Source organism: Neltuma alba, unplaced genomic scaffold, assembly GCF_004799145.2.
Source record: "Neltuma alba isolate B1F8T4 unplaced genomic scaffold, ASM479914v2 tig00013318_pilon, whole genome shotgun sequence".
Taxonomy (NCBI): Eukaryota; Viridiplantae; Streptophyta; class Magnoliopsida; order Fabales; family Fabaceae; genus Neltuma; species Neltuma alba.
The window spans coordinates 170640-189640 of record NW_021637593.1 but is presented as its reverse complement, the minus strand read 5'-3'; the positions used below and the strand labels follow the sequence as shown (position 1 = coordinate 189640).

The window sequence follows — 19001 nt, the reverse complement described above, 5'->3', positions numbered from 1 at the left end:
TTTTTATTTTAATTTTTTCTGTTGTTTTCTCCTTATTTATGTCTTTGCATTGAGTATTCAAGGGAAGAAAAGAAAAGATACTCTGTTCTCTGAAGCATTAATATTCTAAACTATAAAAGATTAAGTGGTACGAGAATTATAAGCAATTATAAAGATTTTTACACATTTAATGATTATAATGTATTTTTTAATATCGTTGAAGTAGCTAAAATATACCTTTGAAAAGAAGAGGGCGGGATAACTCTTGCATGAAATTCATTCTCGAAATACTGCCTTTCTCAATGTGACGAGGACTACTTATTGAAGTTACTACTAATGCTAATATTGATGTGAGTTTTGGAAAAAATTACGAACGCACGTGATTGTGACCAGTTCTCTCAGTTGGGCCGCTTTCAGGAACAATAATTGGGCCAAATTCGTGCACATAAACAGGACGAGGATGGGCTGCGATGAGGCCCACATAGGTTCAAACTCTTAGCTGGGATGAAAGATTAAAAATGAGGGTTAAGAATTAAAATCAAGATTGAGAAAAAGAGTTAAAGATATTTAGTATAAGTGGTTTTTTGTTGTAGTGAGATTGGGGAATAACACTTTTTCTTATGACATTTCTCAATCACACATACATAGATTTACTCAATCCCAGGTAAAAAAAACAATTACTTATACTAAATATTTTTTTAATAAATTTTCTTAATCCATAATCTCAATCCGTACCCCTTATTTTTCAATGCTTCGTATGAGAGCTGCCACATGTAGGGATGTTATCTCCATCTCTGATTTTTTTCCCATGCTGTTATTCTGGCTGTGGCTAAGTATATATATAAAGCAAATTACTACATCCTATATTTAATATAATAACTAGTTGACTAATTTAAGTAGATTAAAAAAGTGATTTAAATTAGTTATTTATAATAAATAGGTGTTGTCTTTCTTAAAATACCTCTGATAATTATGTATATTAGTCAAAATTATATTTGATAAAATATTTAACATGTGCAACTATGATTATTTTTTTAAAAATCAAATAAATATGAGAGACAAAATATACTGAGCTCTTATATTTCGGACCAAATTGAGTGTTAAACTATTTCTCATATTAAGAACTAGAAATAGTATATGATAATGCAAGCTGAAATTTTAGGAAGATTTTTTTTAGTAACATTTTTTAATATTCATGAATACTTGAAAATCAGAATGCATACACTAAATCAACCTATTTTTTCAAAAGAAAATGAGATCAATTTTCTTATAGTTCTTTTTTTGAGCAGCAATTTTCTTATAGTTCACTAGATATGATTTGATAAATCTGCCTTGATTTATAAAAGGCATTAAATAGATGGATTTGTACCAAGTGCAATTCAGTCAATGAGATCCTTTCTTCGTCTGGCACATGGTGAGAGGTGCTTTGAAGTGGAAGGAAAAGAAATTTGAAAAAACAAAATTAAAACTAGAAAATTTGTTTCTTTGGCCAATCAATCTAACCCTTTTTGCTAAATACACGTATTAAATTACCTTTCCCCTTCTAAACGTTTAACTCTAAATCACTCCTAAAAATGACAAATGAAAATCTTGCACTCAAACGAATCAAACGTGCCGAGTCTTGGTGCCGGGTTACAGAAAACGCCTTTTCGGCCTTTTTAATTTGCATCCACTATCCACATGGACAATTCTTCCTTAACACGTGTAAGATTCTCACCCTACCATCGCTCTGACCTGGGACTCACCCCAACATCGAACGACTGAGATTTCGCGTTGCTCTTCACTCTGAACAAACCGTACAGTTTCCGTAAATCCTTCACTGTAGATAGACCCTCGCTACACGGAGACCGGGCATCGCGTTCTTCCAATTCATCGGCGGCGTTGCTCTCCCCCGACCGCCGCCCCATTTTCCCGCTTCCCCTACCATCGCCGTCCGTTTGCAGCGCGGTGATCACCGACTTGATAGCTCGACTGGGTGAGGTCCGATTCGCAATCATTAACTCGCCTATCTCGGCAGGGCTCAAACTCGCACCGTTTTCAAAAATCTCTTGAACCTGTGGGAACAGCTTGTGGTCCTTCACACCGAGATAGCTATTCGCGAGCGTCTTGAATGATGCAAAATCACAAAGCGGGAAATGGATATGGACGTCAACCCGACTCGGTCGAAGTAGGTTCGGGTCGATTTGATCCTTACTGGTCATCGTGAAAACCATGACTCTCTCCTCTGCGCAGCACGAGTTCAAAATCCCGTCCATGAAGTTCAATACTCCTGACAAACTCACACCCGTCGACTTCTTCTCCATCAGGAACCGATCGAGGTCTTCGATGACGATGATCGATTTAGGCGTCGCTTCCAGCAGCAGCAGCTTCAAATCGGAATCTCCAGGGACGTTGGAAAGGTCGATGTCGTATACATCATAACTGAGGAAATTGGCCAAGGCAGCGACAAAGCTCGATTTTCCGGTACCGGATGGCCCGTACAAAAGGAAGCTCCGTTTCCATACCCGACCCAATCGTTGATAGTACTGTTTAGCTTTGAGGAAAGATTCGAGGTCGGATTTTATCTTGGTCTTCAGATCGGTTTCCATGGCGATGGTATCCATGGTTGATGGATGCGTGAACGGAACAGATCTCCACCGGACATTCCCGTCGCCGCCTATGGATTGGGTGCCAGCGTTCATGTACAGCTTCAAATCACGTTTTCCTTGTTGCTCTATTTCATCGGCAACGCTGTGGATGTGCTGGAGATAAGGCCGGAGAATTCTTCTCTTGTCGGCTTTTCTGATTTTCAGTACTAACGTTCTGTTTTTCGACTCACATGTTTGTTCTGCTTCGTGGAACCAGAACACTCTAGCTCCAAGAAATTCATCGCCGATGGTTTGTTTGGTCGAGGCGGAGAACGATGTCATGCTGCTTCTTCCCTGACGAAGTGACGAGGTTGGTGAAGTCAGAGTCTTCAAGGGAAGGCAGAGAATGCAGATAGAGAGAGACCTTCTTGTAAAGCTGATTCTCCTTCAAGCTCTCGTTGAGCTCTGGAACTTTGAAGAACTGGTAAACATGAAAGTAGTCCTCAACCGTCCTCCATAATTTCTTCAGAGTATAGATGAATCCAGTTTTGAACAGAATCACCCGAAGGAAAAAGAACGCAAGAAAAAGCAATACTGCAAGAAGAATGAACCAAACTGATATGTAAACAATCATTGCGGTGATGGAAGACAAAATCCCAGTTGAGGAAGTGGGCAAACTAAGGCTAGAGTTTCAGAAAAAATGATTTTCTGGAAAGCATAGCTTTGAACTTTTGGTGGGAAATCATGATGGTATTAAACGGAGTTTGAGAAGAACTTGAGGAGCAAGTAACAGAGACAAGGGAGTGAGGCTAAAAGAAGAAGATAAAGAATTGTCCAGTGAAAAAAGAAGAGCCCTTTCTCTTTATGTCCTTGGGCATGAATTACAAGCGTTGTTTACGCGTCCAATTTGTGTCTCTTTGGGGGTTTCATTGACTCGTGAGGGGATAAGTAAGTCACGTAATCTACTTCGTTAATTATTAATTAATCTATACGCTAGATCTTATTCTTAGCCTAAAAAGATAATTAGGGGATATACACCTATACCATTTCAGTCTTGTTATGATTTGTTTGATTTTTTATTGGTGTTGGCGTGACAAATTAATATTTAATATAGTTTATTTTTCTTTGATTTGGCAGAATAATCATCTTATTAAAAATTGTGAGGGTGTGGATGGCAATAAAATAATTTCTCTATTAATTTCAAAAATGAGAAAAAAAAAGGTAACTATCTATTGCAAAATTCATGCATCCTAATCCAATTGAGCGTTGGACAGAAATATTTTCCTTGGATGGAATAAAACTCGTGAAAGTTAATTAGATTCTCAGTAGAATAGCAATCTCTCCCATCCAAAATATCGAATGCTAGGCTTCAAAATTCAATCAAGAGAGTATCATTTTAATTTGAGGATTAAAAGTTTTTACCACATTTGTCAACAGAAGAGGCAAAAACTTGCCTTGAAATCAAAATTACTGCCACAAAATGCCAATTGCCAAGTTCTTCGCAACGAGATAATGACACAAAATGCCCAAGCGTCGAATTCATATATCCGAATATTCTTCAATAATAAATATTTTCAGGGGCTTTAGATGCAAATTTGCCCTTGAAATTTTATTCAAGAGCCTTTGGCACAACAAAAATTCTTAAAGTACAAAACTGTTCTAAAAATTTAAAATTATATCAATATTGTCCTGTTATTAAAATGTTAACTGTCAATAGACAATATTATTATAAATTTAAATTTTTGAAACAAATTTGCAGTAAAAAAAAAAAATCGATACCTATAAAAACTTTTGAAATAATCTGCAACTAAATTCAATATTTTCTTGTGGAGGTTGAACTCTCTAAATCGAATTCTCCAAAGTTTCAGAGAAACAAAGAGCTAGTGCTGGGGGTCACTTGCCACTACACGTACGTAAGACACAATTGCGTATACGCTTACGAAAAGCAAAGTGGCATGCACAATTCGGAGGCACGAAGGCTCTCTCTTAGGTTCGAGTCATTGATGGACTTCTGAGAAAAACATATGTCTTTTGACCTCCCAAAGTTAAACAATCCAACGCAATCCCTATCAATTTCTAATTTTAAAGTGATTGCTTCATGTCATTTTGGATCAAAAAATCACTTTTAGATTTTATGAGATAAAATTCTCCTTATATAATTATCAACGTAAAATTATTAAAATAAGTGAAGTATAAAAATCACTTTAGGGGTCGGTGGTGCTTTAGTATGATCTCTCTTCCATATCGGCTTTTGTTTAAATTTTCCACCTTTTGTCAGTGTCTCTTTCTGAGTTAATTATAGAAAACTCAAAAGATTCCCAAAGATACTTTCTTAAAGACATGATTATAGATGGAGAACATTTTTTCAAAAACATTAAATGAATTAGATTTATCTCTCAAGATTAAAGTGCATGGTGCGAACCACTGCCGACATAATGTTTCAATTAATTATCATCATCATATTTTAGTTTCTAACAACGTTTTGGTAAAAATTAATTACTTCTTTTTTCCCCTTCAACTTTTGAAATGGTGGGGTCATAGTCAATTTCGACTTGTTGGATTAATTTGTAGTCTTGTTTAATATTCCGAGCAACTTTAGTGTGACATGATCATTTGATTATGACCAGTTTACCGAGAGCCGATTTCATATGAAATTAAAATATACACAGTCAAGGAATGATAAAAAAATTTTGTTCATTATTTTGATTTAAAATATAAAAAAGTCAAGTCTTTCAAAAATTTTAAGTTAATTTTCCATATAATTTAACATTGAAAAATATTTTTTTTCCAAAAAATCTTTTGCTTATATGCGTTTAAAGTTAATGAAATTTGAATTCAATATTTAAAAATATTTTTTTAACATTTCGCCTCGCTAAAGATGTTGATTTTATTATCAAGTAAGAAAGAAATATGGAGTTTTCATACAGTGCTTATCACAACAATGAGCATATGTGAGCTCATATGCTTATCATTATAATGCAATCTAAACCATTCAAAATTGATATGGATAGTTCAGATTTAAAATTTTTAATATACAATTTTTTTAATGACAAATTTATTTTTAAAAGATATAGTAGTTATAATATTATACTAATTTTAAATTCTGTATCTATTAAAATAAAAAATTAATTAAAATATATAAAAAATTTAAATTCAATCTAAACTATCAAAATTTAATTTAGATGTCTAAATTGTGATAAGCACTTCATACTATCACAATGGGGAGCAGGGAATGTGCTCGCAGAAATACGTGTGTTATTACTAAAAATAATATAAGTTTAACTACAATTTTTAACTGATGTGATAACAATCTTTGCCGTTGCTAATGTACCGCTCATAGCCTGTGGGGTTTAATTAATAATTCGCATGTCTGATTTACAATAATAGATTTAGAAGTGGAAGTTAATTATTAATTAATTGGATTGTCGTTCGCCATTTGGGTGACATTGCTTAACCACGGTTAAGACCCGTGGTTACACTACAGTACTGCACAATCCAAGTTCAATATATTACTAATAATAGAGTTTTTTTTTTTGGTGAAAGTACTATATATTATAATTTTACACTATTGGAAATCAGAAGTTAAACCGTAGCCACATAATAAAAAAATCTTAAAAAGATGTTGAGTTCTTGAGAATGCCTCATGGATTTTGTCTGATTTTGGTTTTGTTTTTTTTGTAATTTAGGTTCTTTTGGTTCCTGCCCCAACCTTGCATCGTGCGAAAAGCCAAGTTCTACTTAACTGTACTCCTTATTATAAATCATTTATAACTAATTCACAAGTATCCTTTCTGATTCTTATTATAAATTTCAAATAACTAATTTATGAATAATAACCAAATAGTTAAAATTTGTTAAAAATAATAAGTAGGTTAGAAATATAGTTTTGTTTCCAAATATGATCTTATACTAAATAAGAAAGAGGAATGAAAGAGAATATATGTGAAACTATAATAAGAGGATATGACAAATGGGAGAGAATAAATGATTAAGAGTAAAAATAAAAAAAATAAATGTTTAGATAAATCTCAAATTGGAATTTATAAAATAAACCACACCTCTCTCTAAATTTGAAACTTATAAATATGATTGGAGAAAGTACCAATAAAAACAGTTAAAAGAATTAAATTTGCCATAAAATTTAAGTGATTTTCAGTATTACTCCTCTGGTTCTATTCATAGGGCAGAAAGAGAAGTTTTTTTATCCTATTTATAAGTCACCTTATTAAATTTTTAGTGTGAATATACTATTTTATTCTTCATTTACTTTAGTATAAATAGTTATTTCTCTTGAAATGTGTATATATTAAATATGAATAAAATTAAAAAAATATTATATTTCAATAAAGAGTAAATATATTTTAAATTTTTTTTTAATCTGTGAAATAGTAAACAATATAAAATAGACTGAAAGTACTTGTTGGTTGATGCCTTGCGGCGCGAACAAGGAGGGGGGGGGGTATCATATGAATGCTTCTTTGGCTGACCCATTAATGGCGTACCTGCTGGTTGTTTCATCTTCCAGCCAACTTCTTAATTATTCGGTAAGTAATTGATTGGTGAAGGAATACTCGTACCAAAATTTAACGGCAAGATTCAAAAAGTCCTATTGTTAAATTTCTCGATTTGTGCGTGTCATCTTGCAGCAACGAAGCCAAGCACGGGAATCTTTCAAACTCAGAAATACTCTTGCAAGTCAAAGGGGGGGAAAAAGGAACACCGGCTTCATGGGTCATTAGTGACTTTGGTTTTATGTCCCTGTCTGGTTGGAACTACGCGTATGTACAATGTAGCGTCCACTTGATTGGAGTTTCGTATATTTTCATGGGAAGGTATAATTCCATGTACGGTTTTGGACTGTTTCAATCCCCACAACTTGATTATTTGTTGATAAAAACGTTTTTAGAAAGAGTTGTTATGTGTATTGTGTGGTCTGATCTTTTGAATTAATGCTCATAGTGCAAAACAATTATCTCTCTCCCCTTGTTTTCCTCATGTTTCGTGCAATCAAATTAATAGTACTACCTCTTATCTTTAATATAAGAATTAATTGACTAATTTGAATATATTAAGAAAGTTTGTTAAGTTGGTTAGTTGTCATAAACAGGTGTTATATTTCTTAGAATATTATTATTAATCATATGTATCAGTTAAAACTATCATTTGATAAAACTTTTAACATGTATAAATACTATTTTAGAGAAAAAAACGAATAAATATGAGAGATAAGGTGGATTGATGTATTATATTAATAACTATATTAAATATTAAAATAACTCTTATATTAAGAACTAAAAATAATATATATTATGTTCTCATATGAGAGTGTGTGACTTTACGGGTTGAAATTGTGCGGACATTCCCTCTTAATTTGTTGAGGAAAAAAATTAATCTTTAACTCTCATAACCTCACTCATTTTCTATATAATCAGGTTTTTTCTTATTAATTAGATACTTATAATTTTATCTGATTTTGAAATACATCTCTGTAGATTTTCTAATCACATTCTTATAGCTTCGCATAATTTTTAATTAACTTTTTACAGTTTTTTTCCTTTAATTAATCACATGAAACTGCAGTACCTAATTAAAATCATGTGAAATTGTAAAGTTCTGATTAAAAAAAATGCTGGAATTTGATTAGAAATCGTATAAAACTATAAAGGCTCGATAAAAGAAAAATAAAAACACATGAATGTTAATAATAAGAAAGTATAAAAAAATTGCGTATCACTTTTTTTATTTTTGTGAATAAATATTCCAACACAACAGCTGACAATCCCCTCTCTTCTGGTCACCTAAATAATTCAATTTTTTATATGACATTTTTCAACTTTATACCATTTATTATATCATGAATCGTTTTGGTCATGACAATTGTAATTGCCATACATTTGCAATAAAGCGTGTACTGGGAGAAGAACTTGGGTCTTTTGAATTGTTTAATCAAGACAAGTAATCACAATTATTTAAATTTTACTATCATAAATTTCAAGTTTCCCGTTTAAACTACCATTATTTCAAATTCATAAAGCATAGCCAGAACAATACTCCTCCGGTCCTTAATATAAGATCTATTTAACTAATTTGATTAGATTAAGGAAGTTAGGTAAGTTAGTTAATTATAAAAAATATGACATGTTTTTCCTAAAACACCATAATCATCTTTCTTAATATCCTCTCTCCCTCTTCTATTTGATTATAGTTGAGAAAATATCTATAGGGGTAATTTAGAAAAAATTGATAAATATGAAAAATAAGTGTTATATTTAGGACTAAATCAACTCAATAATTAGGTGATATATTAAGGACCAGAGGAGTAATATATTTTCTTGCTTCAGTTTCCTTCAAAATCATACCAATAAACTATGTAATTTTAAACGTACCAACAAAGAATTTAAATTACTTTTAAGAATTGTTGATGTTTTGGTATCTGTCTGTGTTGGAAGAGGAGGCCATGGAAGCAGTAGTTGTATCCGTCAATTGCCTGCTTGATTACGTTATACCCCTAATTAGGTGCAAATTAAACAAACATAAATTGACGTCCTTTATTATTAATTATTGTCGTTTGGTTACTTAACACGCAATTATTCGTACATAGTTACCTCAACAAAACATCACATTAACAAATTAAATTTTATGGCTTACCAGCAAATCGTCAACTCAACCATGCATTCCTAATTTCCTTTTTCTTTTTTTTTCCTTTTTGGGCTCACCAATGACCTCATTCATTAAACTACAAAATCAATTGAAAATAATAATACTTGACAAGCTTAGTAATGTCGTTTTGTTAGGTGAAGATACTTGACAAGCTTAGTAATGTTGTTTTGTTAGGTTGCCTTCGATAAGGACTGCTAAATTCTGACGGATGAAAAAAAAAAACGTCTTGTTTTTTGGGGGCAGGGCTTGAACTTAAGGGCTCATTAACCATAATGGGAACAGTCCAAACAAGTTTAACCAAATTGGGCCAGTCCAACAAAGTAAAACTTTGGGCCCTTAAATTTGAGAAAGTCCACACAAAATTTCTTAAGGTTGTCGAACTGAGTGGAGCATAATATATTCGTAATTTTTCAAAAATTAAATTGAATTCTATTTTCCTAGCCTAAATTCAATGGATTAATGCACGAAGTCAAAAAGATTAACATCATCCTCGCTGACCCTGACATTAATTAAGTAGAGATAAATAAACAGAAGTTCAGGAGAGTTCTTGCGAGGTCGAATGATAAAAGAACACGTGAGTCAGCGATGAGGAAAGAGGTTGGGGGGCCTTGATAAACAGAAAGCACGCTTCTTTAGAAAGAGTGTAATGGTCACCTCAAAATCCAAGTCTCTTATCTTTTTCGCATCATCGCCTTTCGTTCTCTTTCTTCTTCATCGCTCTGCTTCTTTTTTTATTTTGTCTTAACCTCCCAAATCCTTGGCCTTCCCACGAGACAGTATGGCTGCCGCACTCAGTCTCCTCAAACTCCCAATTGTACCCCAAAATCCACGTCCATCATCCCTCCCAAAGCTCCCAAAGCTCTCTATCTCTGCCAAACTGACTACCCCACACCACGATTTTGACTTTCCCAAACCCCTAAAGCTCCTTGACCAGAATATTGATACTCTCAAATCTGCTTCTCTTTCCCTCTCTGCAATCACTCTTCCTTTCTTAATTCACCCCAAGGCAAGCCCCTTTACTTCATCATATATCTTATGTATACAATGGGCATCTTTCTTTCTTTCTTCTTTTCCTTTTTGTTGATTTTTCTGAGCATTTTTTTGGGGCAGGATGCGATTGCTGTTGGCGGGGAATTTGGGATATTGGAGGGAAGAACATTTGCGCTGATACATCCCATTGTGATGGGTACTTTCTTCTTTTATACCTTGTGGGCTGGATATTTGGGGTGGCAATGGCGGCGAGTGAGGACTATCCAGAATGAGATTAATGAGCTGAAGAAGCAAGTGAAACCCGCTCCGGTGACCCCAGATGGGGAGCCTGTGGAAGCACCCCCTTCACCTGTTGAACTCAAGATTCAGCAACTCACTGAGGTACTACTTACTCCTAGTCCTGCAAATTACACTCTTGCTCTCCTTGCTAGCTATCTGTAAAATTGCCAGGAGTGAGAAGATACAAACGACCCACTTACATAATGTATGTCTAATTTTTAGATAGACTAACTAATATTCAGTGTAAAAGGTTTGTGTAGGGCGGATGACTTGATATGATGTTGTTAGACACAATGTGACATGGTTCATTTGAGTTGTGTTAATTATTTAGCATCAGGTTACAATCCCTTTGTCTAGGCAAACGGATTTGCTGATTTAGTGTACATTTTGAGTATGCGTTATGTATACGTCATATTTTTATATCCAAATTTAATTTGAATAGTCTAAACTAAATATTACTCATTCGGTCCTTAATATAGGACCTGATTGTTAGTTGATTTTGGTCTTAAATATAAGACCTCATTCCTTATATTTATCAATTTTTTCTAAATTACCCCTATGGATACTCCCTAAGTAGAAGAGGGAGGGGATATTAAAGAAGATGATTGTGGTATTTTAGAAAAAACATATCGTATTTCTTATAATTAACCAACTTACTAACTTCGTTAATCTAATAATAAATCTTATATTAAGGACCAAAGAAGTATTATATAGATCTCCCATTGCTTGGGAGCTTATGGTTTCATGTTTCTATTTCACTCCCGATGGGGTCACATCAGATTAAAATACAAAAGATTTTGTTAGAAGATAACAGATAAAAAAAGAAAATATCTACATTTTTCTTTTGAAAAATAGGATTTCAATTATAAAATGTGAAAAATATATGATCCGAACAGTTTAAATTAAATTTGGATACTACAAAGATGATGTATACTAAATCTAAATCCGTAGTCTAACTCTGATCGCGAGCATTTGACTGAATTAAAGAGATATATTAGCTGAAGTTTGTACTCTGTACAGCATCGCATAGCGTAGACCGAATAGGAGCAGAACTTCTACAAAGCTTATTGCAGAATCGGTTCTCTTTTTGCTTAATACCACGGATTAACTAAATGATTTGTTAAGAGATTGGTTCAGGCTTTTGAGAGCCTCAACATTGTTTCTCGAGTTGCGGGAAGCTATATTGAAATCTACATATATGTATTTACACAATCTCATGAAAGTTGCATTATTTACAAGTTACATGAACAGTGTAGTTTATAGTGGCTGCGTGCCTCTATTATAATATTATTTCTATCTCTTCTCTTCTCTTGTTTATTATTTGAACTGAAATTTTTTATTTATGACTTAAAAAAAAAAACGTAATGGATGATTGAATCATGAGGTGCTGAGTTCAGATGAGTAGCTAATATATATGTTGGGAACTGAAATTCAGGAGAGGAAGGAGCTTCTGAAGGGATCTTACAGGGACAGACACTTCAATGCGGGATCCATACTTCTAGGATTTGGAGTGCTTGAATCAGTTGGTGGGGGACTCAATACTTGGTTCAGAGCTGGAAAGTTGTTTCCCGGTCCACATTTGTTTGCAGGAGCAGGTATTGTTTTTATCTTGCAGTCATGAATGATTGTTTTATTTTAACACTGTAGCAATTTGTCCACACTCACCTCAACTGGAGAATTTAAAATATCATGTGGAGGTCCATGAATAGTTATATCTGCATTAAATTTAGTGCCTATACTTAAGTTTATTTTGGTCTCTATAACTTTGTTACTTAATATATATGTCGCTTGACTTCACTGTTTTTAAATTTTATCGCTTTTTATAGGCTTAGATCATGCATATCTGAAATTCTAAGATGACGTATGATCAGCTATGCTGGCAAAAGTTCATAGATCACTAACAAAGTAGGGACATGATGAAGACATATGCAGCATCCGATGATTGGTCTCTCACATTAAGCCTCAGAATCTCAGATTAAACACTAATTTTGGAGTTATTTCAGGTTGCTTATGAAAGTTTTGCAACGTGATACTGCGGCCAAATATTTTTCCCATTGGGATGACTGCTTTTGCAACCAATTTGACAACTTTTTAGGCCTAATTATGAGAATTTGTTATTTATTTTCTCAACTTTTAAGAATTATGAGTTAGCTCTCTGGGAAGCTTGAGATGTGTGGTTTGTAATGGAAAAAAGTCCCACTGAAAAATAATGTCATTTGTCCTTTTAAAAATGTTTGTTTCTGAAGTTGTTTGGTTTTTGTTGGAAAAGTGCTAAACCAAAGTAACACGACAGTGCAGTGAAACATTTTTAAATCACAACCAAATGAGTTTTGGAAGGGGCGAATGGCATTGTCTTAAGATGATTAGACCCAACCCCGTACCAAAACAAGCCATTCATTTTGAAGTTTTCCTTTGTAAATTAACCCCACAACTACTCAAATCTTAGTAACCTTTTGATTTAATTCTAACCACTCCCAACAAACCAATAATGCATTTTGGAATGTTTGCAAGAACTTATAATCACCAAAACGCACATAACGCAAGCTATGACTATTCAAACCCAGCATGTTCTAGGGCTCCGCCTCTATGAGATTCATATGCATTCTCTTTTTCTATTTTCACTTCAGCAATAGTATATCCATTTATAATCCGCAGCGCAAATTACTATTATAAGGAGAAAATGAGTAGTGTTGTGCTTTTCTCTTGGGCAAACCAGGTATTACAGTTTTATGGGCATTGGCAGCAGCGCTAGTACCAGCAATGCAGAAAGGGAATGAAACAGCCAGAAATCTTCACATTGCCTTGAATACACTGAACGTTCTCCTCTTTGTATGGCAGATTCCCACTGGAATTGATATTGTGTTTAAAGTTTTTGAGTTCACAAAATGGCCTTGAATGTATATACGATCTCTGATGTAATTTATCACTTTCTACTTCCTTTCAACTCCGCTCTTCAGTTTTTTCTAGCAACTTCAAATCATCAAAATTTTGCTCTTCCCCTCCTTCCTCTCTCATCAACCATCAGTTTAATATATAATATAAAATCCATAGAAAATTACTGTTTTTGTGAGTTAAGTTATAAACAATGTGACTCATTTATTTTTGTGCACCGCATTGCTTGTTGTGAAAGATTTACACTACACTTTATTCTAATTTAGTGTGTACATGGTTGGTATCTTTGTTTATAAAATATTTGGCTGTCGTCTGTGTGAATATCGAAACAGTGTCGAATAAAATGTGTTCATGAATGAATCCTTGGTACATATTCTTCTTGTCCCCATGTGGAAAACTTCAAGCTTCATCACTTGGATGTTAACTCCGAAAAATATAAAGGAAATACTCTTCCGGTCCTTAATATAGGACTCAATTGGTGAGTTGGTTTTGGTCCTAAATATAAGACCTATTTCTCATATTTATCAATTTTCTCTAAATTACCCTTATGGATACTCTTTCAACCATAATCAAGTAGAAGAGAAAAATGAGGTATTAAAAAAGATGATTATGGTATTTTAGGAAAAACGTGTCACATTTCTTATAATTAACTAACTTACCTAACTTCTTTAATCTAATCAAATTAGTTAAATGGGTCTTATATTAAGGACTAGAGGAGTACTAAATAATGACAAAGTTACTCGAGTCTTTTATGAAAAACGAATTAAGAAACTACTCAACTAATTACCAACCAAAAAAGGGAAATCACTTAAAGGTCGTTGCATTTTCTATGTATTTTGACAAGAAAGCAAATTGGATGCCGCTAAATTCACGTTGTTATTTAGCAAGAAATGTTAATACTTGTTGATCCAAGTGACAAACGCAGATATTGTAAGCTTTTGGAGAATTTAGCATTTTAAGATATAAAACTTGAAGAGGATGTTTCAAGGAGTATGGCCCTAGTGAAGTTCAAGGGCCAGTATGTGAAGATTTTTCGTGAAAGTTCTGACAAAAATTACAATAAGATTTTAAAAATATATATCAGTAAGTCTTAATAATAAGTGAATAATTATTATTTATTGCTACTTGTTATTATAGACTACTGTGTTGTTCCTAAGATATTTTAATAATTATATTCTTTATCCAGACTCCATGATAATTTTTCCTGTTATTATTTTATGCTGTCCTATTCCAAGGAACAGCTGTAATAAAAAATGACATCTTCAATGAGCTGGAAGCCAAAGTAGTAAAGCAAGGATTTTTCTGACTTTCCTTTTTTTAAGTAGGTTTTAATATTGTTCTTTTAAATAAAGTAAAATGCAAAATATGTTATCTTATTAAAAAAAATCTAATTTTTAAACACTAAGAAAAGAGAAAAGTCTACACTATGCATATCAAATTCAATCGAATGAGATGAGAAGGAGAGGACAAAACTGGCAAAACATAATCTCTGATCCTATAATTAGGTTAAAATTCCCATTTTTTTTTTTTTGGGAATCAATCTTTAAACTGGTGATTAAAGAGGTGTTTGGTAACATGAAAAAATATTTTTTAAAAGCATTTTTTTGCAAAACGAGGCAAACTCCTTCACATTTTAGTTTATATACCGTAAAACTATTTTTAAAATCATGGTTTGGTTTCCATCCAAATACTTCTTAAGTTTGGTCGTGGTCCTTACATTTTTTTGACATCAGTGGCATGTCACTGCCACATCAGCAGCACATCATTTTTAGAGACAGCGGCCAACGTTAACTATAGTTTTAAGTTCTAGTTTCCTTAACCCAGAAAATGCAGAAACTTTGATCTGAATTGATTGAAACTCAAAGGAGAAAACTATGTTTTCCCAAATATGTTTGAAAATAATTAATTGTTGATGAGAGAATATAAATGGGAGCAATAGGATAGGTTCTTTTCTTGTGGGGAGGATGACTGGGAAAGGGACTTGTGATATTCAGATTTCAGAGTAAAGAAGGCAGCATCCCCATCTTCCTAACTCCGCAAGCAAAGTCACGCAGAAGCCACACAGAAGCCACTGACACTAAAGCCCCTTCATTTTGCCGCGATTCTACCTTTTCCTCTTTTGCTTCCATCTTTACAATACACGCTTCAAGGATCCCTGTGAAATTACTTTTATATTCTTTCATTTTATAATGTAAATTCTATTACAAAATGAAACTTTTATTTAAGACCGGAGGAGTACTACCTCATTTCCTTAATATTAAAGCTAATTGAGGGTTAAATTTAATCCTAAATATAAGATTTTAATTTATTTTGTCTTTCAAATTTATAATTCACTCCCTAAAATATCCTCAATAATAACATATATTAAGAATTTTCATCCACGAGTAGTTATGATTAAACAGATACATTAGAAAAATTAATTTATATTTATTTCAAATAACTAACTTAACTAAATTTTTTAATTTACACAAACTGCTTAAGTGGTGTGTTTAAGTTGAGCTATGTGAATTCGAATTAAGCACCTATGATTAGTTTATTCATTAAACTTCAAATCAAGCGTGACACTTGAGTCAACCCCAAAACAGCTTCGGCGCGAACGGTTTGAATTGAATCTGGCCACTAAAAACTATATTTTTCTTGTGGCCGCAGCCTTCCAAATAACGAACGGCTCAGCTTTGTTTTCAGCTCATCTGCATGCATGTTTCGAGAAAATTAACGTCGGCATCAAATCTCTCTCTTTTGGCTTCTTGATGCTGATACTTGCTGAATTTTTCAACTTCATTCTAGGAAGCTGTATTGTTATTCCCACTACGCAATCAGAGACTGATTCTGAAGCCAAAAGTCCAGAAATTAATAGCCCTCAATTGAAAAAATTATCAAACAAGAACGTGGCCTCCGACACGAACTTGTCTCTTCAGGGTGACTCTGTTGATGGGATTCCAATCTTGAAACTGAGTTTGTGTCAGCTGGAAGTGCTTATTGAATCTGATGCTTTTCCCATTGCTCTCGCCTTTTCTCTGCCTTCTCCTTCAATCTCGACTTTCTTTTCATGTTTCGGCTGTGATGTTACGTATATCAGCTTTTGCAACTTGGGATGGCTCTATAAATAACATCATCCCCGGTTTTGGATTTTTGTGGTCGTCTTCTTCTTCTTCTTCTTTTCCCCAACAAACCCCTCCCTTCTTTCCTCATGGCCAACCAACCTCCTGTTCGTCCATGGTTTCGCTTAGCCTCCCTCCGAGCCATTCCACCCGCTCCCGCTCCTGCTCCGCCACCGACAACCGCTCCCGCGCGGGCACCTGCGCCTGCTCCTGCGCCAGCGCCCGCGCCTGCACCTGCACCTGCACCGCCGCCAGCACAGCCTGAGACGCGGCCTGCGGTGGTGAGACCTACATTTAGGACGAGTTCGGCGCCCTCATCACCTCAGACTCGACCTGTGCAACCGGCGCCCGCGCCGGCACCTGAGACACGCCCTCCCGCACCTGCACCTGCACCAGCACCAGAACAAGCAAAGCCAGAGCAGCGACCCCTGGTGGTTAGACCCGCATTTAGGACAAGTTCTGCACCGTCATCACCGCTGCCGCGAGCACCGCCTCCTGCGGAGGAACCTGTTGCTCCTCCGCCGCCACTGGTGGAGAGAAGGTCTGTACCGCCGTCACCAGTTCAGAAAGCGCCTTCTCCTGTTCAAAAAGCTCCTTCTCCTGTTCAAAAAGCTCCGTCTCCTGTTCAAAGGGTTCCTTCTCCGGTACAGAAGGGGACATTCTCGGCTCCCCCATCGGTTCCATCTGACTTGAATGGTAAAAGCCAGTCTCCGAAGACGATAAAGCCAGCGGTTCAGGCTGTGACGGTGGAGTCGCCGAAGGTGAAGCCCATCACTGCTCCTCCGCCTTCTCCATTGGTTCTTCCACCCGCGCAGACTGAGCTGCCGAAGGAGGCAGAGGCTGAGCAGAAGACGGTGCTGTTTCAGAAGACCGTGGAGAAGCCAAAGCAAAGGGTGAACAGTGAGAAACACGGCATTCTGCATCATGAGAAACACGGAGGACACAGAGAGATGAAGAGAGCAGAGGAGTCGGGAATGAGGGTGATAACAATTGCAGGGGAAAACAGAGGAGCTTTCATGGAAGTGATTCAATCCCCAAACAAACTCAACAAGAAAGGGATCAAAGAGGGTTCTGAATCAGAGAAATCCAGCGAAGAAGGAGACGGGAAGAATTCCAAGAAGAAGGGAAAGGGCCACAAAGGAAAAACATCCTCGTTGCCAATGACAGCATTCTTGAACAGCAATGTGCAGGGCGTGAACAACTCGCTCATGTACAACTCATCGTGCACCCAGCACGACCCGGGAGTCCGCTTTGTCCTGTCCAAGAAGCCACTGGCAGATGGGTTTCAGATCAAAGAACACAAGAATTGATTTTCAAAATGGAGTCTGATTAATTGTGTCTGTCCTGGTTTAGGCGCATACGCGCGCGCACACACACACACCCACACATGCAGAGGAAAAAAATAAAAAGGCTAAGATTGAGATGCATTATTGGCCCAAGAGAGGAAAGGGGACGGATTCTTGTGCTTCTGCAGAAGATGAAGATTCTCCGGTGCTTCAATAAATGAAACGAAACTAAAAAGATTCAGTCATGAGATTAGTTTTTGTATGAGAGGGGCTTATATTCTGCGTTATGAGATGAAGAAAATAAGTAATACTAGTAGTCAGCTAAACATTGTTGTTGTCATAAATCATAGTTACCGTCCTTTATTATTGTTTGCCTTTGCCACATGTAATCTTGTTCTGCATGGAATTTGTTGTGACCAATATAGTCCTGCCCTTTTCCTTGTGACTTCAATCAATTGAATTCTATACATACTTTCCTTTTTTTTTTTTTTTTTTGACCAGCTATACATACTTTACTTTACAGGTTATATCATTCGACATCCTATATAAAATACTCTGATACATTTTAATTTCTGCAACTTTGATAAAGCATTTGACTCTGGCTGTGTTATACTGTTACCTTATTTGAAGAAACTTGGATCCTTGGTTTTTGTGTGATGTGAAACATTAGATTGACCTTGCACAGTTGTAAGCAACAGCAAGGCTTGCTATCTGGGCCAGTCTGTGAGAGGTCCGAAACAATGAACGCAGGCCCAGATAGCCCTGGAACTTGAATCCAGGCATGCATTGTTGTCGTGTCTCTGGATAGACATCATGGTTTATACTAATGAGAGTTGGATTTAACAAAAAAAATTTACTAGTCTCTTATAATGTAATGAATCAATATTTATATTTTTGTTAGCATAACTATTTAAATCTAGTGCCAAACAATGCCTCGAACATGATTATCTCTAGGAGGATACCTTTGCTTATCAAAAAACATCATGGTTTGCTTTAATATTTGAACGCAAGTTTTTTTCTAAACAACTATTTAATACCTAATAGCATCATTACTAGAAATAATACTTTTTACACTGTTTATTGCGATAACGATGTAAAAAAAAGTGAATGGTAGTATTTTTGTAAATATTGATTGATTTTTACACCAGTTGTTGCAATTGGTATAAATAGTATTAGAAATATATCTTTCAAAAAATAATATCTATAAGTTTTCAGATTGGTTTCTCATACAATTGTTTTAAAATATG

The 19001-nt window shown here is 35.0% G+C and overlaps 3 protein-coding genes across 5 annotated transcripts; 2 read left to right on the top strand and 1 right to left on the bottom strand.

Annotated features, from left to right (window-relative positions):
• Window positions 1-1587: 1587 nt before the first annotated feature.
• Window positions 1588-3642, bottom strand: LOC114736187 (AAA-ATPase At2g46620-like). The gene is given in 2 exon segments (XM_028923959.1): window positions 1588-2862; window positions 2864-3642. Coding segments are annotated over 2 exon segments (1482 nt in total). The 5' UTR covers window positions 3181-3642; the 3' UTR covers window positions 1588-1697.
• A 6225-nt stretch (window positions 3643-9867) lies between these two features.
• On the top strand, window positions 9868-13581 carry LOC114736190 (uncharacterized). 2 transcript variants are annotated; one of them, XM_028923963.1, is made up of 4 exons: window positions 9868-10212; window positions 10317-10577; window positions 11911-12070; window positions 12479-12706. In XM_028923963.1, exons 1-4 carry the CDS (start codon window positions 9985-9987, stop codon window positions 12487-12489), a joined length of 660 nt encoding a protein of 219 aa, XP_028779796.1. In that variant the 5' UTR covers window positions 9868-9984; the 3' UTR covers window positions 12490-12706. The 2 variants fall into 2 exon arrangements, with proteins under 2 accessions (XP_028779796.1, XP_028779795.1); XM_028923962.1 differs by lacking the exon at window positions 12479-12706 and adding an exon at window positions 13192-13581 and having other exon boundaries at window positions 9872-10212.
• A 2889-nt stretch (window positions 13582-16470) lies between these two features.
• On the top strand, window positions 16471-18229 carry LOC114736199 (vegetative cell wall protein gp1-like). Of its 2 annotated transcripts, none has more exons than XM_028923972.1 (2): window positions 16471-17043; window positions 17086-18229. In XM_028923972.1, exons 1-2 carry the CDS (start codon window positions 16558-16560, stop codon window positions 17776-17778), a joined length of 1179 nt encoding a protein of 392 aa, XP_028779805.1. In that variant the 5' UTR covers window positions 16471-16557; the 3' UTR covers window positions 17779-18229. The 2 variants fall into 2 exon arrangements, with proteins under 2 accessions (XP_028779805.1, XP_028779806.1); XM_028923973.1 differs by having other exon boundaries at window positions 16471-17056; window positions 17099-18229.
• Window positions 18230-19001: the final 772 nt, after the last annotated feature.